The 27,043-nt window shown below is 53.0% G+C and overlaps 1 protein-coding gene across 3 annotated transcripts; it reads left to right on the top strand.

Annotated features, from left to right (window-relative positions):
* Nucleotides 1–1,410: 1,410 nt before the first annotated feature.
* On the top strand, nt 1,411–27,043 carry GNG2 (G protein subunit gamma 2). Of its 3 annotated transcripts, XM_086891714.1 has the most exons (5): nt 1,411–1,626; nt 21,541–22,359; nt 22,405–22,712; nt 22,784–23,085; nt 24,088–27,043. In XM_086891714.1, exons 4-5 carry the CDS (start codon nt 22,999–23,001, stop codon nt 24,214–24,216), a joined length of 216 nt encoding a protein of 71 aa, XP_086747840.1. In that variant the 5' UTR covers nt 1,411–1,626; nt 21,541–22,359; nt 22,405–22,712; nt 22,784–22,998; the 3' UTR covers nt 24,217–27,043. The 3 variants fall into 3 exon arrangements, with proteins under 3 accessions (XP_086747840.1, XP_086747839.1, XP_023783019.1); XM_086891713.1 differs by lacking the exon at nt 22,405–22,712 and having other exon boundaries at nt 1,537–1,626; nt 21,541–21,607; nt 22,970–23,085; XM_023927251.2 differs by lacking the exons at nt 1,411–1,626; nt 22,405–22,712 and adding an exon at nt 15,437–15,481 and having other exon boundaries at nt 21,541–21,607; nt 22,970–23,085.

Raw genomic sequence — 27,043 nt, 5'->3', positions numbered from 1 at the left:
ATAATATTTTAAATAGAAAAAATATAAAATATAAACAAATCAATTATAAATATATATATAATTTTTCATCATTAAATAATTAAATAAATAATATTTTAAATAGAAAAATATAAAATAGAACAAGAAAATATAAAATGTAAACGTATATACAAATTAATTTTTTAATAATTAAATATTATTTTAAATATAAGAAATGTGAAATATAAAAAGAAAATATAAAATATATGTATAAAAATTATTTTTACTAATTAAATAATTGAATAAATAATATTTTAAATATAGAAATGTAAAATATAAAAATATAAAATACAAATATATATAGTTTACTTTTAATAATTAAGTAATTGAATGAATAATATTTTAAATATAAAAATGTAAAATATAAAAAGAAAATATAAAATATAAATATATATACAAAAATATTTTAATTAATTAAATAAATAAATTTTAAATATCAAAAAATATAAAATATAAAAAGAAAACATAAAATACTGAGTGATCCCCTGAGCTGTGCCCTAAATGGGAACTCTTGAGTTGGGAAGGGTTTGAGGGCCAGGGAGGGGTTTGGAAGTGCCGGGGGATGGGGGCTGAGGGAAGCCTTGGGAGGGATCCGGGGGTTTTGGGGGGCTCGAGGGCCATGGAAGGATCCAGGCATGGGGTGTTTGGAGCAGCCTGGGGGTGGGAGAGGGCAGGGATGGGGTACAGGGGGGTACAGGGATGGGGTACAGGGATGGGATGGGTGGAGGGATGGGGATGTGGGTACAGGGGTGGGGATGTGGGTACAGGGATGGGGATGTGGGTACAGGGATGGGGTACAGGGATGGGGATGTGGGTACAGGGATGGGGTACAGGGGTGAGAGAGGGCAGGGATGGGGATGTGGGTTCAGGGATGTGATGGGTGCAGGGGTGGGGTACAGGGGGGTACAGGGATGGGGATGTGGGTACAGGGATGGGGATGTGGGTACAGGGATGGGGTGCAGGGGGGTACAGGGATGGGGTGCAGGGGGGTACAGGGATGGGGATGTGGGTACAGGGGTGGGGTACAGGGGGGTACGGGGCTGTGATGGGTGCGGGGAGAGGTTCAGGAGGGGGTCAGCAGGGGTTCAGGAGGGGTTCAGGAGGGTTCAGGGCGGGTTCAGGGGGTGGCTGCAGGAGCTGTGGGTGTGGGGGCAGCCTGGGGGTCTCCATGGGGCAGGAGAGGGACAAGGAGGCAGAGAGGGACCGCGGGACGGGGACAGAGGCAGGGAGAGGGGCAGGGAGGGGGCAGCGGGGTCTGGGCTAAAGCGATCCGCAGAAAGCCGGGGGATGGCAGAGGAGAGGAGAGCAGGAGGAGGAGGAGGAGGAGAGGAGGAGGAGGAGGAGGAGGAGGAAGTCGGGGCTGAGCCGCTTCCTGTAGGCAGCGGGATGAGCGCAGACAAAGCTGGGTGGGGACTCGCCGCTCGGGGCTGCTGCTGACCATCCTCCTCCTCCTCCAGCGGCCGCATCCCTCCTGCCCTGCCTCCTCCATCCCTGCCTCCATCCTTCCCTCCATCCATCCCTCCATCCATCCATCCCAGCGTCCGTCCGTCCGTCCGTCCATCCCTCTGTCCGCCCCGCGGGGACCGGGGCATCGCCGCCCGCTTCCAGGTACGGCCGGGCCCGGGGGGAGCGGGGGGAGCACCGGGAGCACCGGGAATACCGGGAATACCGGGATCACTGGGAATACCGGGATCTGAATACCGGGATCACTGGGAATACCGGGATCACTGGGAATACCGGGATCTGAATACCGGGATCACTGGGAGCACCGGGAATACCGGGATCACTGGGAATACCGGGATCACTGGGAATACCGGGATCAGAATACCGGGATCACCGGGAACACTGGCATCACCGGGATCACCGGGATCACTGGGAGCACTGGGAATACCGGGATCGCTGGGATCACTGTGATCACCGGGATCACCGGGAACACTGGCATCACTGGCATCACCGGGATCACCGGGATCACCGGCTCTGACCGCCCGCTCCGCACTGGCGCAGCCGGGGCTGGGCAGGGCTCTCCCACCCCCGCTGGCACTGACCCCCGTGGGGACCGAGCCGCTCCGAAATCGGCAGAAAATCCCCCCAAACCCCGCAATCCCCGCATCCCCCGACCCCCCCGGGACCCCCCCGGGACCCCCCCGGGACCCCACGGTCGCAGCCGCCGGGGCTGGAGCCGGGAAGGTGCCTTGAGCAGGGAGCTCAGCTCCCCACAAAGGTTGGATTTAGAGGGTTTGATCCTCCTTAATCAGCTGATTTCCCATCACAGGCGAGGCTTTCTCCCTTGGTGAATGAGACGTAGTGTTCTTTCTTTTCTTTCTTTCTTTCTTTCCCGATTATTTTTTATTTTTTTTGGTAATCACGGGAAGGAAGGAAGGAACGGGGAGACTTTTCCCAACCCCAAATCCCTGCAGCAGCCTCAGCTGGGATCAGCCTGGCTCGGAGGGATTTGGGGATGATGTCCATGCAGCTCCATCCTTACACTGTCCCTCTGCCAGCATTTCTATCAAAATCCCGATATTTCCCAGCAGTGCTTTGGGTGAAGGATTCCCGGGAAAATCACCGGGAAGATGAGCTCAAGGAAAACTGGTCCAGAGCTCACTGCCCCAGTGGGAGGGGGAAATTCACCAAAAAACTGTCAGAGGGAAGATTTGGGATGGATATTGGGAGGAAATTCCTGGCTGTGAGGGTGGGGAGGCCCTGGCACAGAATTCCCAGAGAAGCTGTGGCTTCCCCAAATCCCTGGAATTGTTCCAGGCCAGGTTGGAGCAGTCTGGGATAGTGGAAGGTGTGGATGGCAGGGATTGGGATGGGTTTTAAGGACCCTCCCAATCCTCACCAGCGATTCCACGATTCTCACCTCCTCGGTGGAAAACGATTTATATTTAAGGAGAATCCTGCCGCACCTCCTCATTAATCAATTCCTAATGAGCTGCTAATGATCTTAGAGCACGGGCAGCGGCTCGGAGCAGCCGAGATCTGCCACTGGCTTCTTTCTTTCCCTATTTCCCTCCGGGATTGCTCCCGATCCATCTCCTCGCTCCTGGAGAAGGGGCTGTGGCCGTGGGGATGGGTGGCACCAGCCCATCCCCATCCCCATCCCCTGGCAGCAGGCACTGAGGATTTTTCCTTATAACTGGATTTCCCTCAATGCAACTGGAGCATGCCATTTTAATCCTCTTTCCAACCATATGGCCGCTGGCTGGATTGAAATATGACTCAATTAATTATTGCCAGGAAAGCCCTGGGGCCAAGCCTTTCTCTGGGAGGAGGTTTGGAGCTCCCGGGGCTCCAACGGGGCTTTTCTCACCCTGTGCTGTGGGATTCAGGGATGAATCAGCTCAGCTCCATCCCACCCCAGCTCCTGTGGTGGCCCTACAAGGTCCAGCTGCTCCTTGGCACCGCTTTTGGGGCTTTTTTAGGCGTTTCCAGCCTTGAAGGAGGAGGCAGGGATGCTGCTTGATGCGACGTGCTGCTCACCTGGAGCACGAGTCTGGCAGCCTCAGCCCCAAAATGGGATATTCATGGTTGGGAGAGAACCTGTGCTCCTCACACAGCCCCAAAATGGGATATTCCTGTCTTGGGAGAGAACCTGTGCTCCTCACACAGCCCCAAAATGGGATATTCATGGCTGGGGAGAGAACCTGTGCTCCTCACACAGCCCCAAAATGGGATATTCCTGTCTTGGGAGAGAACCTGTGCTCCTCACACAGCCCCAAAATGGGATATTCATGGCTGGGGAGAGAACCTGTGCTCCTCACACAGCCCCAAAATGGGATATTCCTGTCTTGGGAGAGAACCTGTGCTCCTCACACAGCCCCAAAATGGGATATTCATGGCTGGGGAGAGAACCTGTGCTCCTCACACAGCCCCAAAATGGGATATTCCTGTCTTGGGAGAGAACCTGTGCTCCTCACACAGCCCCAAAATGGGATATTCATGGCTGGGGAGAGAACCTGTGCCCCTCACAGAGCCCCAAAATGGGATATTCATGGCTCAGGAGAGAACCTGTGCTCCTCACACAGCCCCAAAATGGGATATTCCCTTCTTGGGAGAGAACCTGTGCTACTCACACAGCCCCAAAATGGGATATTCATGGCTTGGGAGTGAACCTGTGCCCCTCACACAGCCCCAAAATGGGATATTCCCAGATTGGGAGAGAACCTGTGCCCCTCACAGAGCCCCAAAATGGGATATTCATGGCTTGGGAGAGAACCTGTGCCCCTCACACAGCCCCAAAATGGGATATTCATGGTTGGGAGAGAACCTGTGCTCCTCACACAGCCCCAAAATGGGATATTCATGGCTGGGGAGAGAACCTGTGCCCCTCACAGAGCCCCAAAATGGGATATTCATGGCTCAGGAGAGAACCTGTGCTACTCACACAGCCCCAAAATGGGATATTCATGGCTTGGGAGTGAACCTGTGCCCCTCACACAGCCCCAAAATGGGATATTCCCAGATTGGGAGAGAACCTGTGCCCCTCACAGAGCCCCAAAATGGGATATTCATGGCTTGGGAGAGAACCTGTGCCCCTCACACAGCCCCAAAATGGGATATTCATGGTTGGGAGAGAACCTGTGCTCCTCACACAGCCCCAAAATGGGATATTCCCATCCTCTCTCCCAGATTCCCTGGAAGCTGCCAGCTCTGATCCCGGTGGATAATTCACCAGCCTGAAGGATCCCAGGGGTTTTTTGCCCTTGCAGCCATGAGCTGGTGGTGGTTTCGTGGGGCACATTTTGGATTTGGGGGAGATGATAACTGAGGCTGCTTCATGGCAGGGGGGGGTTCTCAAGATCAGGAATTCCAGAGGGATTCCCGTGGATTGATGGCTGTGAGCTGGTGAAGAAGCTATTATTATTATTATTATTATTATTAATAATAATAATAATAATAATAATAATAATAATAATAATAATATAATAATAATTTATTTATTATTATTACTAATTCCCCAAGCCCTCCTGCTGCTTTGCCACCCCGTGCCAAGTGGAAAATGCAATAAAAATGCAATTTTCCCGGGGTGGGCAGTGCCATCCCACCTGGCAGCCCCGCTGGAATTCCAGGGGCTCCCGAATCCCGGTGAGTCACCGGAGGAGGACAGCCAGGAGCCTCTGCCTGTTTCCATAGTAATTAGGGCTGGAGAGACGGTGCTGGACCCCCCGTGTCCCCAAAAAACGCTGCCAGGGTTGGTTTTCCCACTCCATCGCAGCCGGGATGCTCCAGGCGCGCTCTCCCGGGATCGGGAGCTGCTCCCTCCCGCTGGATTGCCCCGTTTTGGGCTGGGATTTGGGGACTCACCCTGGAAAAAACATCATTTTAGGCACGAGTGGCAGCAATTCTCGGTGTGACTTCTCCAAGGGTCTCATTCCTGTGCCTGGAGCGGGGTGGGAAAGCAGGGTGGGAAAATGGGATGGGAAAATGGGATGGGAAAATGGGATGGGAAAGCAGGGTGGGAAAATGGGATGGGAAAAAGGGATGGGGAAATGGGATGGGAAAATGGGATGGGGAAATGGGATGGGGAAATGGGATGGGGAAATGGGATGGGGAAATGGGATGGGAAAACGGGATGTGTCCGTGTGTGCTCACAGCCAGCACGGGAGCAGGAGGAAGGAGCTGAGGGATTAGCTTGGATTTTCAGTTTTTCGTGCTTTTCAGGCTCTTTTCTCCTTGTTCTCCCTGTCTGGGCTCCGCCTCTTGGTGGGAAGGAGGGCTGGGGGCATGGGCAGCGGGAGATGGAGCCCATTCCATGGAACAAGCTGTGGGTGCATCCTGGTCCACTGACCACGGAATTTTTTGTTTGTCCTCTCAGGGTTTTATTCCCTGCTCGCCTCCAGCCCTGCTTTCCACGCGCGTTTTCCCTTCTGGGTGCCACATGCACCCCAAACTCACTCCCTTGGGAGCACAGGAGCGCTTTTCCACCCAAAATCCCGGTGGGAATGGCCAGGGGGGGTCTCCTGGCCCTGCTGCTCGTGGGGAAGCTCGGGATGGCTGCGGGAGAATTGGCTCCTCCACACTGGAGCTCTGAGCCGGGAAGGACGGGATCCAGCTGCCAGGAGAACACGGATTTGGCTCCCTGGGGAAGCCAGGCTTGCTCCAAACCCCATCCAGAGTGGCTGGCATGGCGCTGGTCGGGTGGGGATGCTGGATCAGGGCAGTGATGGATTAATTAATGACGCCTTTGATTAGGGATGCGCGCGGGAATCGCGGCGCTTGGCGGGAGGGGAGGCAGCTGGATCCAGGATCAGGGAATCATGGAATCGTTGTGGCTCGGGCTGGAAGGGATGGAAGAGACCATCTGGGATGGGCAGGGATGCAGCCTGGAGCCTGAAATCACTCATCTCCCGCGTTTCAAGGACCAGTGGGAATAAAAATCCCTTCTGAAACAACATTGGACCAAGCCTTGAGAAACCAGCTGAGACACCCTGGATAATTCCTGGGAATCAGCTGCACCAGGACCTGCTTATCCTCCCAAACACAATTAATTTTCACCTTATCTCGTCCTTCCCTGGCTTTTCGCTCGGCAGTTTCCTCCCCCTGTTGTCATCATCATCCTCGTTAGAGCCGCGGTTAATTAGCTGATCCAGGGGAAGCTCCGCTGCTGCTGGATGTGGTTGGAGCTCTGTGCTGTGGGTGAGGCTCCCGTGGAGATTCCTGAGCTGCAGGTCGGTCATTCCAGGGGTGCTTCCCAATCCAGGAGCTGCTGGATGAGCTCCTTTGGCTGAGCTGATGTCTCAGTTTAACAGGTTTATCTTCCTGCCCTCTCTTGCTCTCCCCGGGGCTTCGGGGAGGAAAGCTGGCTCTGTCCATCCCTGGGAACAGCTTTCCTGCCTGGAAAGCTCCTGGATGCAAGAGGGAGCTGTGTGAGACACCTTGGAGCTCATCAGGAATCCCTGATCCCTCCAAAGGGGAAAAAATTCCTTGGCAGAGCGTGGGACAGTCCCAGTGCAAACTCCTCGGTGTTCCTGCTTTCAGCATCCTTCCTCCCACTGCATCCTCTGTCCAGGGGGATAAATCCCAGCCCCAAAGCCTGGCTGCTTCCTCCTTTCCCTGTGCCCATCCCTGGCACCATTTTGGGGGGTTTTTAGGCATTTCCAGCCGTGAAGGAGGAGGCAGGGACGCTGCTGGGGTCAGTGTGCTGCTCCCTCAGAGCTCACGGGGACATCGGTGCCCTGTGCCACCCTCAGCAGCGACACAAACCCAATCCTGGCACATTCCCAGAGTAAATCCCAGCTGAGGATCCCTCTCCTCCTGCACCTGCCTGGCCGGGAGGAGCTGGAGCTGTTCCCAAGGCTGGCACCTGCCAGAGAAGGGTGACACTGCCGGGTTCCTGCGCTAATTAAGGTCATTAAGGTCATTACGGTCATTAAGGTCATTAAGGTCGGGTTTTGTGTCTCTCCCATCGCTGCTGCTGTGCCAGGAGACTTCAGGCTTAGATCCCTGGAACTGTTTCAGTTGGAAAAACCCTGGAGAAAATTCTTCAAGTCCAGCCATTCCCACCCACATCCCCAAGACTTTTAAACCCCTCCAGGGCTGGGAGCTCCACCCTGGGCAGAGCCAGTGCCTGGAACTCCATTCCAATAATTTTAGTAATTTCTCCTCCTGGTGCCTTTCCCAGGGGACAGGTGCTGAGCCCCTGCAGCCAGGGAAAAGCCACCACCCTGGTGGCTCCCGGGGCCAGGCGGTGTCTGCAGGGATGTGGAGGAGTTTCCTCCTGGATCTGTCATCCTGGATCCTGAGCTGTGTCCCACAGGAGACACCAGGAGCTGGATGAAGCTCAGGAACATTTCAGCTGTTGCAGAATTCCCCCTGGGATGGCCCGGGGAGCACAGCCAGGTGTCCAACAGCCCCAACCTGTGATCCCCTTAAGGGGAATTCTGAAGGGATGCTGGAAGGATTCTTCAGGCTTCATTTGTGTTAAAATCCCCCCCTGAAGCCGGGAATTGGTGTTGCAGGAGCTGTGGGTTTGGAGGAGCCGTGTTTTGGGGTCATTTTGGGTAAGAAAGCACCAGCTGTCACCTGATGTGAGGTGCTCAGCGTTGATTTCGTTCCTCCTTGGAGCCTTTGGATTTGCTCTGGAGCAGGGAAGGAGGATAAAGAAGGTGTTGAGAGTCAGGGGAAATGTCCTCACAGTCCCACTGGTTCTGGGGATACCAGGACAGTGCCAGCCTGGGATGTTTGTCCTTGTTAGGGCTTTGTTCTGTCTGCAGGGAAACCTCAGGAGAAACAGGCAGGGCTTGGTCTGAGCCTCCTGAGGACAGGGAAAATTCCCAGTGCTCTGGGTCCAGAGGAGGCCACAGAGCTGGGAATGTTCCCCTGGAGAGGAGAAGGCTCCAGGGAGAGCTCAGAGCCCCTTGCAGGGCCTGAAGGGGCTCCAGGAGAGCTGGAGAGGGACTGGGGACAAGGGATGGAGGGACAGGACACAGGGAATGGCTCCCAGTGCCAGAGGGCAGGGATGGATGGGAGATTGGGAATTGGGAATCTGCTCTCACCCATCACTCAGGGCAGCTCAGAGCTGTCCCCATGGCTGTCACATGTGGGTCCCCAGGATGTCCTGCAGGAACATGGCCAGGTCTGCTCCGTGCTCCACGCTCCTTCTCCGCTGGTTCTGCAGCAGTTTGGGGTTTGTAGCTGGGGACTGGCCATCAGAGCCCCCCTGAACCTTTCCTGATCAACCTCCAGGCCCGTGGCTGCTGCTGGAGCAGCTCTGATCCAGCTTCCCCACCTTGGGAAACACCAAACCTTGCCCAGGCCTGGATTCCATGGCTTTGTGTAGAGCCTTGGCAAAGGGGCAGGGACATGGTGGGGACAGAGCTCCAGTGTCACCCTGGGACAGCTCTGGGTGTTGGGAAAGGCCTTGGCTTCAGTTCTTGAAGTCTGCCAGCGCTGCATCCCTTGGATTTCTGATCTCCTGGAGACGTGGTGGTGTTTGTGCAGCCCTGGCCCTGTCACCATCCCTTGCATTATTTATCAGCTGATTTCACAGAATTGCTCAGCCTCACATCCTTGCTCTGGTGCTTCCCTCACTTCCCACTTGATGCCAGTGGGGAGGGGAAACTCTCCCTCCTCCTCCCTCCCTGCACACTGTGAATAAAAATGGGGAATAAAGGGAATAAAAGGGAATAAAAGGATTATTTGAACGCAGCGAGCCAGGCTTAAGGAGAGGAATAAGCAGCAAATAAGGGAGGTGCTGATTATTATTTTTTAAGCCTGAAAATCTAAGCCCTGTGTAAGTGTTTCTGTTAAATGATGTGAAAGTTAGGCTGGCTTGGAATCCACGCTGCTCCTTCATCCTGCCTGGAGCTGAGGAGCAGCTGCTTCCAGTGACTTCACAGCTGAGGAAAAACACAGAAACCCACTGCAAGTGAGCTTTCCCAGGAGCAGGGAAAGGCGTTTAACCCTGGGGAAAGCAGCTCGAGGTGCAAAGGCAGCGATTCCAGAAGGATTAAAGCTCCGGGAGCGGACACGGAAAGGGATAAACCAAGCGCGTGAGGGATCCGTGCTGGGAAGGGAGGGAATCCAGCTGCCTTGTGCTGCTTAATCCAGGCTTTGCAGCCTAAAATTTTCATCCTTTGTAAATTTTTTTTTCATTTCTTTTTTGCCTTGTAAGTGTAAAAGCACCGCCCAGGCTGGCGGCTTCTGCTGCCGCCTGCGTGTTCCCGGCGTGTGTCATCCCACAGCCGGCATGGTGGGAAAAGCAGGGCCCTTGACTCAGCAGGAAGCCTGGCAGGGATGCTTTGCCAGGGTTTTGGGAGAGGAAAAGGAGCCAGTTCAGGGATTTAGGGGCTCTGTAGGAAAGGTGAGGTGTTGTGAGGAGGTCAGTAAGCGATGAGGGCGGTGGGAGGATGGAAACCATCCAAGGAATGGTGTGGGAAAAGCTCCGAGGGAGCAGCTGGGGAGGGAAAAGGCAATTTTGCTGTTTGGCAGGAGGTCAGGGGGATGTAGGAGGGTCAGGCCTGGAGCAAAGGGGAGCTCTGAGCACACCTGAACTCGCTCCTGCCCCAGTTCTGCCACGCCAGCCACGCCCTGCTCTCCTCGGGCAGGGCCAGCTGAGCTCGGAGCCAGGGCCTACTTTAGCCTGGAATGCAGCAGGGCACAGGGGAGAGAGGCAGCAGTGCTGGGGCATGGAGTGAAATTTAATTGGGGTGATAATGTGGGTCAGCCCAGAGACCGAGCTGGGAGCGGCAGCACCAACAACCTACTTCTGCCAGCCCGCCCAAATAACCCGGTTTGGGCTCTGCCAGGGCTGCAGCCCTGCCTGCATCAGCTCCTGCATCAGCTCCTGCAGCCCTGCCTGCATCAGCTCCTGCATCAGCTCCTGCATCAGCTCCTGCATCAGCTCCTGCAGCCCTGCCTGCATCAGCTCCTGCAGCCCTGCCTGCATCAGCTCCTGCATCAGCTCCTGCATCCCTGCCTGCATCAGCTCCTGCAGCCCTGCCTGCATCAGCTCCTGCATCCCCACACACATCCCTGCCTGCATCAGCTCCTGCATTCCTGCCTGCATCAGCTCCTGCATCCCTGCCTGCAGCCCTGCCTGCATCAGCTCCTGCAGCCCTGCCTGCATCAGCTCCTGCATCAGCTCCTGCAGCCCTGCCTGCATCAGCTCCTGCATCCCCACACACATCCCTGCCTGCATCAGCTCCTGCATCCCTGCCAGCATCCCTGCCTGCAGCCCTGCCTGCATCAGCTCCTGCATCAGCTCCTGCATCCCTGCCTGCATCAGCTCCTGCATCAGCTCCTGCATCAGCTCCTGCATCAGCTCCTGCATCAGCTCCTGCATCAGCTCCTGCATCAGCTCCTGCAGCCCTGCCTGCATCAGCTCCTGCAGCCCTGCCTGCATCAGCTCCTGCAGCCCTGCCTGCAGCCCTGCCTGCAGCCCTGCCTGCATCAGCTCCTGCAGCCCCACACACATCCCTGCCTGCATCAGCTCCTGCATCAGCTCCTGCATCCCTGCCTGCATCAGCTCCTGCAGCCCTGCCTGCATCAGCTCCTGCATCAGCTCCTGCAGCCCTGCCTGCATCAGCTCCTGCATCCCCACACACATCCCTGCCTGCATCAGCTCCTGCATCAGCTCCTGCATCCCTGCCTGCATCAGCTCCTGCAGCCCTGCCTGCATCAGCTCCTGCATCAGCTCCTGCATCAGCTCCTGCATCAGCTCCTGCATCCCCACACACATCCCTGCCTGCATCAGCTCCTGCATCAGCTCCTGCATCCCCACACACATCCCTGCCTGCATCAGCTCCTGCATCCCCACACACATCCCTGCCTGCATCAGCTCCTGCATCAGCTCCTGCATCCCCACACACATCCCTGCCTGCATCCCTGCCTGCATCCCTGCCCAAATCCTGCTCACATCCCTGTGTGCATCCCTGCCCAAATTTTATCCACATCCCTGCCTGCATCATTTCCTGCATCCCTGCCCAAATCCTGCTCACATCCCTGCCCAGATCCCCACACACATCCCTGTGTTCATCCCTGCCCGTGTCCCTGCTCACATCCCTGTGTGATTCCCTGCCCAAATCCCTTTTTCACATCCCTGCCCTGATCCTCACCTGCATCCCTGCCTGTGTCCCTGCCCACACCTCTTGCTCCATCCCTTCCTGCATCCCTGCCCTCATCCCCATTGCTTTGGAGAACCCCCCCTCACAGCCCCAGGCTGGGAAATGTCAGAGCCAGCACGAGCCACATGAAATTCCTTTTCAAAGTTATGGATTGTGGAAACACAGAATGCACAGGGATTTCCCCCCCCCCCCCTCCTTTTTTTCCTCCTTTCTTGCTTTTTTTCCTCTCTCTTTTCCCTCTTTTTATTTCTCTTTTTCCCCCTCCTTTTAAACCATTTTTTCCTCTCCTTTTCATGTTTTTTTTTCCCCTCAGAAACCTGCTAAGCCCTCCCCCGTTCCATGTGGCTCCTCCACCTGCACATTGGGATGGGGCCCTCAGCAGATGTCTCAGGGATGTGAAACCCTCAGAGCCCCAAGATAACGGGGTTTTACCCCAAAACCCACGCCTGAAACACACCAAATCCCCCAAAATTGTCACACAACTCCCATCTCCGTGTGCTGCAGCCACTATTGGAGTAGCTCTGAGAGCACCAGCTCTGGATGCTGGGAAAAAAAACTGGGGAAAAAAAAAAAATCGAATCCCTGAATGGTTTGGCTCAGAGGAGACCTTGAAATCATCCTTGCCATGGGCAGGGATAATTCCCACTATCCCAAATTGCTCCAAACCCTGTCCAACCTGGCCTTCAACACTTCCAAGGATGGGAGGAAAATTAATACAGGAAAAAAAAAATATAAAAAACAAACTCCCAGCCTTGTTCCTTCCACCACAAGGATGGGAAGAGAAATTCCAGGCAGCAGCCCTGGGAATTCTGTCTGCACTCTCAGCTGGGCTGTGACCTGTTTGCTGTATTTGAAGCTTGAAATAGAGCCTTATGAGTAATGTGGTTCAGGTGCTTATCACCAATTAATTAATTCTTTTGCACCGTGGATACCTAATTAAAGCAGTCTCAGGTAATTCCTGGGGGAGGGTCTGAGATTATTGGGGCTGTTTAACGGGGTTGTTTCTCTGCTGATGTAATTTGCTGGGTGATTCCCAGAGGCTGGGAAGGGTCATTGGGCTCCCTGTGAGTGTTACTTAAAATAAAATTCTAATAAAGGTTTGATCGGGGTGAAATCATCGGGGGATGATTTCTCATCACGAGGATTTCTGCAGCCCAAGGCTTTGTAGGAGGGTTTTTGGGTTTTTTTTTTGTGGGGAAAAAGGTGAGGCTCTAGCCAAAAAAAAAAAAAAAAAGGGATTTGGGATTTATTTGAGCTGAAAAATGCTTTGCAGAGGGGTGGGCCTGGCACAAACCCTGGCAAAATCCACATTTTCTGTGGATTTTCTTTTCCCATTTCCTGTGCTCACATGGAGGGTGCCCCTAAAATAGGAGTTTTTTAACCAAATCAGGGCAATGTCTTGTCCCAGTTCCTCTGGGGTGGTTTTGTCCCCACACCAGCGAGCAGGGATCGGTAAATCATGGAATCCTTGAGGATGGAGAAGATCCCTGAGATTCTGGAGCCAAACCATTCCCCAGCCTTGAATTTGGGGTGATTTGTGTGAGGCTCAGGGCGGGTTTGTCCCCTTCCAAATCCTCTTGGGAATGTGATGCTGGGAGAAACAATTCCATTTGCAGCTCTCCCTTCACCTTCCCTTCCAATCCTCATTTCCCCTCTCCCCATCAGGATCTTCATCTTGACCCTGGCCAATACTCGAGAGCAAGATGCTAAAAACCAAAACCCATGGCTGGATATGTTAATTAACATGAAATAATAGCTCTTGGCTTCTTCCCTTAATTAAAGGTCAGGAGTTCAGAGCTGGGTGAGCAGATGAGGAAGGAATTCCTGGCTGGGAGGGTGGGGATGCCCAATCCCTGGAAATGTTCAGTTCCAGGCTGGATGAACAACCTGGGATCGTGGAAGATCCCTTGGAATGGGATGAGCAGTCTGGAATTCTGTGATCCATGTGCTGGAGATCCATCTGTGGATTTTGGGGAATTTCTGAAGCTCCTCTCCTCCACTCCAGTCCCCCGCTGACCTCTGGGTGTTGTTTAACATTTTATTAAACCTTAAAAACCCAACCCAACCCCCAAAAAAACCCCAATTAAACCTTTAAAGCATTTTCATTTTCGGTGCAGCTGAGCCCTGCTGGAGGCTCAGAGCTGGAGATGGTGTGACAGGATGTGTGTCCTGCTGGGGTGTGACAGCCCTGGCCCCTTCCCTTGTGGGTCACAGCACGAGGAGATGCCAGCCTTGCTCCCCAAAATCTGGGCATCCTCATTCCCCAAAATCTGGACTTCCTTATTTCCAAAAATTTGGACATCCTTATTCTCCAAAAATCTGGACATCCTCATTCCCTAAAATCTGGACTTCCTTATTCCTCAGGATTTGGGCATCCTTATTCCTCATGATTTGAGCATCTTTATTTTCCAGTATCTGGGGCATCCTCATTCCCCAAAATCTGGGCATCCTCACTGCCCAAAATCTGGACTTCTTATTCCTCAGGATTTGAGTATCCTCGTTCCCGAAAATTTGAACTTCCTTATTTCTCAGGATTTGGGAATCCTTATTCCTCATCATTTGAGCATCTTTATTTTCCAGTATCTGGGGCACCCTTATTCCCCAAAATTTGGGCACCCTCATTCCCCAAAATCTGTACACCCTCATTCCCCAAAATCTGGACATCCTTATTCCCCAAAATCTGGACATCCTTATTCCTCAGGATTTGGGCATCTTTATTTTCCAGTATCTGGGGCATCCCTATTCCCCAAAATCTGGACATCCTCATTCCCCAAAATCTGGACATCCTCATTCCCTGGTATTTGGATGTCCTTATCCTTCAGAATTTGAACATTCTTATTATTCCTCAAGATTTGGACATCCTCGTTCCCAAGTATTTGGGCATCTTTACTTCCCAAATATCTGGGAATCCGTATTTCCCTCTGTGTGGGCTTTCTTATCCCTCAGGATTTGGGCAGCCTTGAATTTCCCAATATTTGGGAATTCTTATTCCCTGGTATTTGGGCATCCTTATTCCCCAAAATTTGGACATCCTTATTCCTCATGATTCGGGCATCTTTGTTTTGGGCAATCTTATTCCCCAAATACTGAGGAATTCTTTTTTCCCTCTCTATGGGCATCCTTATTCCTCAGTATTTGGGCACCTGGGAATTCCTTATTTGCCCTTTATTTGGGCATTTTTGGGCATCCTTGAATTCCCCAGGAGTTGGGCGTTCCCCAATATTTGGCCATTCTTGTTCCCTGGTATCTGGGAATGTTATTCCTCAGAATTTGGGCATCCTTATTCCCCCAGGGAGAGGGAACACCCAGAGCCTGATCTGCTCCCACCACTGGGATTATCCCTTCTGCACCAACACCTTTTTTCCCAGGATTTTCCCCCAAATAACCAGCCTGGAGCAGGCTGGGGGTTTGCTCCATCACCAGCACATTCCCCAGTGGCATTCCCATGGTTCTACTCCTGGGGAATTCAAGGATGCCCAAAAATGCCCAAATAAAGGGCAAATAAGGAATTCCCAGGTGCCCAAACACTGAGGAATAAGGATGCCCATAGAGAGGGCAAAACCCCTTTTTCCCAAGCCTGGGACAGGTCTGTGCTCCCTCCCTGTGCCACTGGGATGGAGAGAGCCAAAATCTTGGGATTTAGGATGTAGGAATGCTGGCAGGAGGGAGCAGAGCAGATATCCCAGGTCCTTCACCTGAACAATCTGGTTAAAAAAAAAAAAACCAACAAACCCACAGAAACCCTAAAAAACAAAAAAAGGAAGTGGAGCTGGGTTCCTGTTTACTTCAGTTTGAGCTTTTTGGGGTTCAGAGAGGGAACAAAGAGCTGCACGTGATGGCCACGGGGCAGGGATTGCTCCAGGGAAAAGGGACAGAGCAGGAATTGGAGGCTGGAGGTGGGTGAAGGGCACATCCCCATCCCTGGCAGAGCCAATCCTGCTTCCTTTAAAACCCAAACCGGGGATGCAAACATCGGGAATTCACCCTGGGATAATTGGGGAAGAGGAAAAACCCCAAGCTTTGCCTTGCCTTGAGAATTCCCATCCTTGGGAACGCCCAAGGCTGGGTTGGATGGGGTTTGGAACAGCCTGGGATTAGTGGGAGGTGTCCCCATGGCAGAGTTTGGGATGAGGTTTAAAATCCCTTTCCCAACCAAATAATCCTGGGATCAATAATTGGGGCTGAAGCCCAGTCCCACCTCTCCCGTTGGATCGGATGCTGCCGGGATAACGAAGCTGTTTCCATGGAAACTGGCTCGTGGTTTTCCCCCCACTCTGTTGGCTTTTAATTGATTTATTTATTTATCTACCAGCACATCTCTGACCTGCAAGCTGCTTCCCAGGGATTTAAACACTGGGTTGGGCATCCAGGATAAAAAAAAAAGGCTGGGAAAGGGAATAAAGTCCCTGTGAAGAGGGGCTGGGAGCAGCACTGAGGATTAAGGGGTTTTTTTTTGCCCCAGAAAAGGCACAAATTGAGCTCAGACCATTTTCTCTCCTCGAGGAAGGAGTGAAACACGTGGAATTTGGGTGGATTAAGGCTCCATTCCCAGCCAGATCCGTAACTCCTGCTGGGATCAGTGAGACTATCCCATCTCCCACCCCCTGGAAAACGTGGCTCTGCTATTTTCTATTTTGCCTGTTGTATTTTTATACTTTTCTGGATAAATTTAGCAGTTTTTTTTTTTTTTGTTTCTTTCAGCTGAGCCACCTATTTTTAGCCATGGCTTTTAGCAAAAGATGCCTGGCAAAGCCATCCAGCCCCTCACAAGGGGTTCCCACGCTCCAGGATCCAGTTTTATTCCCAGTTATCCCCTCTGGATGTTGCATCCTGCCTGGTTTGGGGGAGGAAAAGGCAATTTTTGGGAGAGCCTGCTTGTCTCAGTGGGGATTCAGCGAGCTGGGATGGGCTCAGCTCTTGGGAAGTGCCGGGATAAGGAAAAATCCCAATGTGAATGAGATTTGGGACAAATCCCTCTATTGAAATACCCAGCCTGGACCAAATAAAAAACCTTTTCTGACCAAAAAAAACCCTTTTCTGACCAAAAAAAAAACATTTTCTGGACAAAAAAAACCCTTTTCTGAAGCAAAAAAAAAAAATAACCATTTTCTGGACCAAAAAAAATCCCTTTTTTTGACAAAAAAACCTCCCTTTTCTGGACCAAAACCCTTTTCTGGACCAAAACCCCCTCTTCTCTGGACCAAACCCCCCCTTTTCTTGACCAAAAAAAGCCCCCTTTTCTGACTAAAACAAACCCTTTTCTGGACAAAAAAAAAACCCAAACAACCCTTTTCTGGACCAAAAAAAACTCCTTTTTTGGACCAAAACCCCTCCCTTTTCGGGACAAAAAACCCCCACCTTTTCTGGACCAAAAAAACCCCCTTTTTTGGACGAAAAAAAACACCCTTTTCTGACCACAAAACCCCTCTTTTCTGGACCAAGAAAACCCCTTTTCTGGACCAAAAAAACCCAAAAAAACCAAAACAAAACACCTTTTCTGGACCAAAAAAACCATCCTTTTCTGACCAAAAAACCCCTCTTTTCTGGACCAAGAAAACCCCTTTTCTGGACAAAGAAACCCCAAACCTTTCTGGACCAAAAAACCCCCCTTTTTTGGACAAAAAAACAAAACAAAATAATTGTTTTGGACCAAATCCTCCCTTTTCTGGATCAAACCCACCCCCACTTTTCTGGACCAAAACCCCCCCTTTCTGGACCAAAAAAAAACCCTTTTCTAACCAAAAAAAAACCCCTTTCTGACCAAAAAAACCCCATTTTCTGAACCCACCCCCCCCTGCCTGGTAGGAACCATCCTGGTCCCTGCTCTCCCCAAAATCCTGCCTGTCCCAGTGGGATTCACCCACTTTGCTGGAGCTGAGTGGAAAATGCTGGTGCATCAGGGATGGAAAACATGACTTTTTTTGTGAAAGCAAGGAGCAGAGAGGCTGCTGCTTTCACCCCAAAAAGGAGCTGGTTTTGGGGTGGGTGATGCTGCTTTATTTGTTTCATTATTTATTCAAATTTTATCTATTTAAAATCGAATTTTAAAATTTTAAAATCGTAAAGTTTGGGTTGGACCATAAAATAAATCTATAAAGCCATAAAATTGTGGGGTGGTTTGGGTTGGAAGGGATTTAAAGCTCATCTTTTTCCACCCCTTGATGGACAGGGACACCTTCCATCATCCCAGGTGGCTCCAAGCTCCATCCAACCTGGCCTTGGGCACTTCCAGGGATGGGAAAATGCCATTTATTTTAAACATTTAGCAGAATTCCAATCTTCACCCACTCGAACCTTGAGCTAAAACCCAACTAAGGGAGGAGAAAGAGCTGCTGGGGGCGGTTAAGCTCCGATCCCATGGGTTTGGAGCTGGAGCTGGTGATGGATCCTGGACCAGGCACGAGGATTTCAGGATCCTCTCTGCTCCTCAGCCTCTCAGCTCAGCTCTGTGCAAAGCAGGGAGCAGCTGGCGCTGATGAGGAGCTGCCAAACCAAGCTTAATTAGTCCTGCAAGCAGAGCTGGCAGCTGTGGGGAGCCCAGGTTGGCAGGGAGGGATGGGATGGCAGCTCAGCACCCAGAAATGCTCCTTTTGCAGGGGCTGCTTTGGGCTGGATGTGCCATTTGGTGTGGAAACGCATCCAGGGATGCAGCTGGGTGGGATTGGCAGGGATGGAGGAGGGCTGGGTGTCCCTTGGCCAGGAGCAGTGGTGGCTTTTAGCTCAGAGCATTTTAAACCTCAGTCCCATCCCATCAAGCTGCTCCACATCCACATCTGTTGAAGGTTTGGGCAAAGCTGGGATGAGGAGACACAACTTCAGCAGCTTCATTCAGGGGTGTGCCTGGCTGTTTGCCCGCCTAAATCCCAATTTTTGGTGCCTGTTTGGGCTGGGTGCTGCCAGTGACAGAACAAAAATGTCACTGAGGTGACCAAAGCCTCTTCCTCCAGCAGACAGCCACAAACCAGGTGGGTTTTTGGAGCTTAGGGACCAACTTGCAAAAATCAGCAGCAAAATTTTCACGTCCAGACTTTTATTGCCAGCGTTTTTTCATGGAATTCGTGGGCAGGGACACCTTCCCCTATCCCAGGGTGCTCCAAGCCCTGTCCAGCCTGGCTTGGACACTTGGCTCAGCTTTTCTGGGGAGCCTGTGCCAGGCTCTCACCACCCTCAGAGGAAAGAGATTCAAGCCAAGCCAAGCTGCTGGAGCATCCTCCTCTCCTTCAACCCCCAGTTCCTCTTTACTCATTTCAGCCACCCCAGAAAGGATCCTCAGATCCAAGGGGGGAAATGCCGAAATACTTGAGCGTGGCGTTTAGAAGGAAGTTGATTTTCCAGGCGTTGTGTTTCCTAGCAGGGACATCCCACGGGGATGGGAACTTCCAGATCCAGGATTGGAGATGTGATGGATGCAGAGAGCCTGCCTGACCCCATTTGGGGAATTTGGGGGTTCCCAGGGTGGTGGAGTGATGGCAGCCCTTGGATTCCAGGTCATTCTGTGCCAGCATGATCCCAATTAATCTCCAGCTCTCCCTCCATCAGAGCTCAGCAAAATCCCCAGAGTGAAACTGAAAACCACCCAACATTTCCTGCTCTTGCCATTATCACAGGAGCTCGTGCTGAGCTCTGCCTGCACTGGAAGGAGTTTCCTGGCATTCCCAAGGGAATTCAGGCTGTGCCTTATTTCCCTCACTCAATGGCACACGTGTGTGCCTGGATAATGGGATTCCTGCCTTGGAGCCCACAGGTTAACGAGTCCTTCCTCGTTAATTTCATGCTGATGATGTTGAACAGGGCCAGGACATGGATATTGTCTCTTTTGGGCTGTAATTGCAGCTCGGGATCCTGCCAGGTTGTTTTGGTGTTTTTCTGTTGGGCGTGGAAAGGGTTGGGTTTGTTTCAAGGGGTGCAAAAAGCTGGAGAGGAGCTTTGGAGAGGACACAGGGAATGGCTTCCCACTGCCAGAGGGATGGATGGGATACTGGGAATTCCTGGCTGTGAGGGTGGGGAGGGGCTGGAGTGAATTTCCCAGAGAAATCCCTGGATCCCTGGAAGTGTCCAAGGCTGGAGCTTGGAGAAACCTGGGATAGGGGAAGGTGTCCCTGCCATGGCAGGGGGTGGGATGGGATAATGGGATGATGGGATGGGATAATGGGATAATGGGATGATGGGATGGGATGATGGGATGGGATGGGATGGGATGGGATGGGATGGGATGGGATGGGATGGGATGGGATGGGATGGGATGGGGTGGGATGCGATTTAAGGTCCCTTCCAACCCCAACCATTCCACCTCTCTTTGATAAATCCAAACAAAACAAACCCCATGGAATTTTGGGTTCCACACCTTCCCGGGGGCACAGTGGGGTCTCCTCTCTTTGGGATTTAAAAGCTGCTTTTGTGGCTGCCCCTTGGAGCAGCTCCACCGGGGCTCTTTTCCGGGGTGGGACTTTCACCAGCTCACTTTGCAGTGACACCTGCTGCTTTTGTTTTTTCCTTTTGTTATTCGTTGTGGAGGAAACGCCCCAGGTTTCCCCAGGGGGGGAAATGCTCCAAAACCATCGCTGGCCCCAAACTGGTTCTCACTTGAAGCACCTGAAGGTGTGGTGGCTCCTGGAGGGCTCCTCTGAGTTGCCCCAGAGTCCCCAACCTTGTCCCAGCAAGCTGGTGACCCCTCCCAGGAGGGTCCCACCCTTCCCTCTCCGTATTTTTGGGGCTGTTTTCCCCATTTTTGTGTCCCTGGGGATGGCTTTCCTTGCAGCAGGGTTGGATAGACAGAATTATTTAAAGGATCAGGGCTCTAACAGCCATACAGATGCTCTCAGCCGTCCTCCCTGCTCCCATGGATCCCAAACATGGAATGATTGAGGTCCCTGAAGTGATTCCCTGCCGCTGGAGCAGCTCCTTTGTGTGAAAGGGCACAGCATGGAATTGTTTAGGCTGGAAAAGCCCTCTGAGATCGAGTCCTCAGCACCGCCAACCCCACCACTAACCCCTGTCCCCACAAGTGCCACATCCAGACACTCCTGGAACACTTCCAGGGGTGACATTTGCTGCCTCTGTGGCACCCAAACCAGGCAGCAGCAGCAGCTTGGAACCTGCTCCAGAGCCCTGGAGTTCTGGTGACCTCAGACAGAAACCTTGGAGTTCTGATGATCTCAAACAAAAACCTTGGAGTTCTGATGATCTCAAACAAAAACCTTTGAGTTCTGATGATCTCAAACAAAAACCTTTGAGTTCTGATGATCTCAAACAAAAACCTTTGAGTTCTGATGATCTCAAACAAAAACCTTTGAGTTCTGATGATCTCAAACAAAAACCTTTGAGTTGTGATGATCTCAAACAGAAACCTTTGAGTTCTGGTGACCTCAAACAGAAACTTTTGAGTTCTGATGATCTCAAACAGAAACTTCTGAGTTCTGGTGAAAAGCTGGACCTTTCCCAGCTGCTGTGCCAGAGCCACAGCACATCCCAGGGCTTTGCAGGGAAAGGAGGAGCAGGAGGGATGAGCCCTGCTGCTCAAACCCTTCTCCAGCCATGAAAAAAGAGCGGGGAGAGATGAGCTCAAGCCCCAGGGAAACAACCCACGGGCTGAGCTGCACCTCCAGCGATGGCACCGAGGGGAGCAGATCCAGCCAGGAGCTCGGGCTGGCACTGGGAGCTGGGCTGGAGCGTTTTGGCAGCATTTCCCACGAGATGCTCCTTCCAGCCCAGCACCAGGGAGTTAAATCCTGGCCCTGTGCATCCTCCAGCCCTGGGCTACTTGCCCGCTGACTGAAACCTCTTCCTGTGCTGCAAACCCCGCTGAATGCAAACAAAAACTGTCCCTGGGGGCTGGGCTTGGAGGGCTCGGGGCAGGGGACACAGAAGGAGCCTGGGGATGTCTGTGAGGGTCCCTGGTGCTGTGAATGATGGAACCATGGAGCTGAGTTTTGTTTTCTGTTCTCTTTATTTGAAGGCAGTGAAGGGCCAAGAGGAGCAGAGCTTCCCTTAGAGGCACAAATCACCGGAGAGATCGGCTTCTGGTAAAAAATAACCCCACCTTGTGCTCCCCTCCTCATCCTCAAAGCTGGCATGACTCCTCCTCCAAGCACAGGCAGCAGTGCCAGGCTGATTCTTTCTCTAAATCCATAAATCCCTCTCTCCCAGCACTCTAAACCCCCTGAGATCATCTTGAGCTGGCCATGCCCTCATCTTTTCCTTAAAACACCACAATTCCCTTATTTTAGGGCTCGTCCCATCGCCCAGGGGTCTCGCTACTGCAAAATAAAATCCCATTTTGGAGCTGGCAGGCAGCTCCAGGCAGGCAGGAGCTCTGCTGGAAAACACTTGCTGCTGGAGGAGCTGGATGCTGGGATTCTGCTGCCTCTGCCAGAGCTCTCTGCTGCTAGAAAGTGCCGGAAAAACATCCGGGATCCGTGGCCTTAATGAGCATCCCCCGCCTGCCTGGGGTGGAAATCTCGAGAAACAGGAAACTCCAGCATCCTGTTTAGCATCTCAATGTGCAAACTGGCAGCAGGGACACGGCCAGGGGAGGCTGAGGGACACTGGACACACACTGGGCAGCGGCAGGGGCTGGGTGATGGGCAGGGAATGGGTCTGGCACGGAAATCCCGTTCCCGGATTTTTGTGGCTGTTGGCAGGCTTTGATGGAAGAGCAAAGAGCAAAGCACAGCTCAGCTGGGCTCTGCAGAGTCCCAGTGCCACCCCAGTGCCACCCCAGTGCCACCCCAGTGCCACCCCAGTGCCACCCCAGTGCCACCCCAGTGCCACCCCAGTGCCACCCCAATGTCACCCCAGTGCCACCCCAGTGCCACCCCAGTGCCATCCCTGCCCGGGGGACAGCGGGGAGGACACCGTGTCCCTGCCCTGGGTCATCATCTGCCATCCTCACCCCTCATTTTGACGGCTCTAACGCTCCCCACGTGCGGCCTCAGCCCATCCTCTGGGGTCCTGCAGGGCTGGGAGCATCCCAGCGGCTGATCCCGCTGTTTTCCTGTCCTCAGCCCATCCTCTGGGGGTCCTGCAGGGCTGGGATCCCACTGATCCCGCTGTTTTCCTGTCCTCAGCCCATCCCCTGGGGTCCTGCAGGGCTGGGATCCCACTGATCCCGCTGTTTTCCTGTCCTCAGCCCATCCTCTGGGGGTCCTGCAGGGCTGGGAGCATCCCAGCGGCTGATCCCGCTGTTTTCCTGTCCTCAGCCCATCCCCTGGGGTGCTGCAGGGCTGGGATCCCACTGATCCCGCTGTTTTCCTGTCCTCAGCCCATCCCCTGGGGTCCTGCAGGGCTGGGATCCCACTGATCCCGCTGTTTTCCTGTCCTCAGCCCATCCCCTGGGGTCCTGCAGGGCTGGGATCCCACTGATCCCGCTGTTTTCCTGTCCTCAGCCCATCCCGGGAGCGCTCCTGGCCTGCCCATGGCTAGCAACAACACTGCTAGCATAGCACAAGCCCGCAAGCTGGTGGAGCAGCTGAAGATGGAGGCCAACATCGACAGGATAAAGGTTGGGATGCTTGGCAGCTGCCTCTGGCAGTGCTGGGAGGTGGTGGCCGCTGGCCAGAGCTCGTGGAGGGAGCTGGGATGCAGAACCAGGCGGTGTTTTTGGGGGATTCTCTTATGTTAAGTGATCCTGAGGGCCCTGGCTGAGGGCAGTGGGAGCTGGGATCACAGAATCCGGGAATGGTTTGGGTTGGAGGAGACCTTAAAGCCCTTCTCCTTCCATCCTCCTGCCAGGGACACCTTCCACCATCCCAGGCTGCTCCAAGCCCCATCCTGGATGCTCCCAGGGGTGGGAGGCAGCTGGAAGCATCACCTGGAGCCCCGTGGGGTGGTGGGAAGGAGTGACTGTCCCCAGAGCATCTCAGCTCCTTGCTAAGAGCTTAAATCCAGGGAGAGAAGTGCTCCAGGGCTGGGATGAGCTCCGGGGGACTGGGAGCTGCTGCCATGCATTTCTGGGGCTGTTTTCCCCATTTTTGTGTCCCTGGGGATGGCTTTCCTTGCAGCAGGGTTGGATAGACAGAATTATTTAAAGGATCAGGGCTCTAACAGCCATACAGATGCTCTCAGCCGTCCTCCCTGCTCCCATGGATCCCAAACATGGAATGAATGAGGCCCCTGAAGTGATTTCCTGATGATGGAGCAGCTCCTTTGTGTGAAAGGGAGTATGACAACTCCACCACGGAATGCTGCTCCATGGTGGGATAAAGAGTGGTGGGTGGGGGCAGGAAATTCCTGCCAAGGGATGCTGAAGTCAGTCCTTGTCTGGTGCAGGAGGGGAATGGGGGAAGGCTGGGAAGGCTGGGAATGGGAATACAGCCAGCTCAGAGCCCAGAGGTGAAGAACCAGCCCGGAACCAGCCCCAGCAGGGCCGCGCTGCTCCGTCCTCATCTCAGATCCGATATTCCCTGCCTGGGGATGCTGCCAGCCCTTCCCTGCTGGTGACACCTCTCCAGGTGGGATGTCCCCAGCACAGCCTGGCCCTGACACGGGGCTCCTCCTTTTGCAGGTGTCCAAAGCAGCAGCAGACCTGATGGCGTACTGCGAAGCCCACGCCAAGGAGGACCCTCTATTGACCCCCGTCCCGGCCTCAGAAAACCCCTTTAGAGAGAAGAAGTTCTTCTGTGTGATCTTGTAAACCCTGGAGGAGCCTGACGGGCACTCAGGCCACCCTGAACACTGATGTAGAGTTTTTAGGAATGGGGACGACCTGCTGGTCCGCAGAATTTAAACAAAAATAAGTTAAAAAAACACGGCCTGGAAGCTACAGAGATGTGCATGTTTAAAGAACCTGGCCACCTTTGGGGGAATCAGATGATCTGCATTGCCAGGCAAAAGATCTGAAGTCTGTAGAGTTGCCTAGAAAGAGAAAAACAAACAAACCAACAAACAAACAAACAAAAAAAACACAAAAACCCCGTGTAAAGAATAAATCTGTGTCACTTTTCTGCTCACAAAATTGTTCGATTGTCCCACATTTAAAGCACCAGAGCTGTGCTGAGCAAAGTTAACTGCTAAGGATGTGTAAAAAACCTTCTTGGAATGATGTTGTTGGTTTCTTTCCAAGCTAATAATTTTGATTTGTCGGATATATAGCGACAGGTTCGGTGGCTGTGCTGTTACTCAATGTTTGGTCTTGTGCTTTTTTCATTTCTGGCTGTAGCGTAGCAGGGGAGGGGTCCAGGGGACAGCGGCAGCTCCGTGTCCCCAGCAAACCCCGCTTTTTTACCATTCTCTCTATGGTTAGCTTTGGTTCTGCAAGTAAAAGTGATTCCTGTGTCGTGCTTGGTGCTTCATGGCCCTGTGATGACATTCAGTGGTAGTGCATGAGAGTTTAATTCCGTTCATCCGCTCCAGACTTTGCTTTTCTAGCGTTTGGCACCACGTGCTGGTGGAAGGAGCCGTAGGGAGGAGACAGAGGCGATTCTGAAAGCAAAGAGAGCTCCTGAGATGCCTTAGACGTGCCTGAAATACCTCCTGCCCTAGGGCAGGTGCCAGCCCGGGCGCAGGGCGAGCCAGAAATCCCAAAATCAAAGTCGACCACTTCTTTCCGGGTCTTTCCTTTCTCCTACACCTCCGTGCCTCTGCCCTCCTCGCTCGGTCCCGCTCTTTTCCCCCGTTCCTGGTAGCGTTTCCTTCCCTTGGGGATGGTCTGGAATGTTGCTGGCGTGTTGTTCAGTGCTGGGATGCTGCTTTGTGGTGGAATGCTGCGTCGGGGTGGGGTACAGCCCCATGGTGGGATGCTGCTCCTCCATGGGATGCTGTCCCACCATGGGATGCTGCTCCATGGTGAGATGTTGCTCCATGGTGGGATGCTGCTCCACCATGGAAAGCTGCTCCATGACGGGATACAGCTCCATGGTGGGATGCTGCTCCTCCATGGAATGCTGCTCCACCATGGAATGCTGCTCCTCCATGGAATGCTGCTCCTCCATGGAATGCTGCTCCATGGTGGGATGCTGCTCCATGGTGGGATGCTGCTTCCCCATGGGATGCTGCTTCTCCATGGGATGTTGCTCCATGGTGGGATGCTCTTCCATGGTGGGATGTTACTCCACCATGGAATGCTTCCCCATGGTGGGATGCTGCTCCACCATGGGATGCTGCTCCACCATGGAATGTTGCTCCTCCATGGAATGTTGCTCCCATGGTGGGATGCTGCCCCATGGTGGGATGCTGCTCCTCCATGGTGAGATGTTGCTCCATGGTGGGATGCTGCTCCACCATGGAATGCTGCTCCTCCATGGGATGTTGCTCCATGGTGGGATACAGCCCCATGGTGGGATGTTACTCCAAAACGGGATGCTACTCCATAGAGGGATTCTGCCCCTCCATGGAATGCTGCCCCTCCATGGTGGGATACAGCTCCATGGCAGGACACTGCTCCACCACGGGATGCTGTCCCACCACGGGATGCTGTCCCACCATGGGATGCTGTCCCACCATGGGATGCTGTCCCACCACGGGATGCTGTCCCACCATGGGATGCTGTCCCACCATGGGATGCTGCTTTACGTTGGGATGTTCCCTCCCTTTCCTGCCCCCCACCTCCTCTCCCATTCCCATTCCCACTGCCCCCTCACCCCATTGGGAAGGGCCAGGGGAGCAGCCCTGGGAGCCGTGGGGCTGCCCCTTCCCAGAGGTGCCTGATTCCCTGTTTACACACGGCCTGGGCTCCGTGCCAGGCTGGGGAGTTACTCCCAGGTCTGCTTCATCTTCTCCCGGCTCTCGGGGGACACACGCCACCTTTCTGGGCTCCTCCTGGGGCCCACGCTTTTGTGGATGTGGCTTGTCTCTCCTTCCTGCTGCTAAACACCTCCTGGCTTTCCCCTGCCCATCTGTCCTCCTGGGAAACATTGGGAATCGTCACTCTGGGAATCACAACGTGGGGATTTATGTACAAAATGAGCTGGGTGTCACAAAGGGGTCTGGGGGTCTGCGCTGACCCCGCTGAACCGCTTCTGAATCAGGTGCGAGCTTAAAAATCCCTGTGGATCCGGGAGGGCAAAAGTCTTTCTGTACCTTTTGGTAACTCTTTCTAGCCCGTGAAAAATAGTGCTTTTTTTGGTTTTTCTACCTTTTCATACTCTTTTTCTAGTTCTTCTACAGAGAAGGCCAGTTCTTCTCGCTGGACTCCAAACTTTTGGCACCTGGGAATGTTTATAAACCACGAGTAGCCTAGATGGTCCCAGCCCCCACTAATTCCCCCAATTTTGATCTTTTTACTACAGCTCCCGTAGCTTTAGGATGAGGGGTGGATGAAGTGGTTTTCTCTGCAGCTGGTTTCACTCTTGGTGTTACCAGGCAGAGATGTAAAAACCCCATCCTGAGTTTTATCTTTTCTTTTTAATCAGATTTGTTGTCACAGAGAGAGCGAAGCGCAGCCGGTCTGACCCGGGGCTCCCACCCCACCCCTTCTCAAACACCCTCACAAAAGTGATTTGTAATAAATTTTTTTAACGACT

The sequence above is a fragment of the Cyanistes caeruleus genome, chromosome 6 (assembly GCF_971803275.1).
Source record: "Cyanistes caeruleus chromosome 6, bCyaCae1.hap1.1, whole genome shotgun sequence".
NCBI classification, from domain to species: Eukaryota; Metazoa; Chordata; class Aves; order Passeriformes; family Paridae; genus Cyanistes; species Cyanistes caeruleus.
The sequence above is the reverse complement of the archived record's forward strand: the minus strand, read 5'-3'. Positions and strand labels throughout refer to the sequence as shown.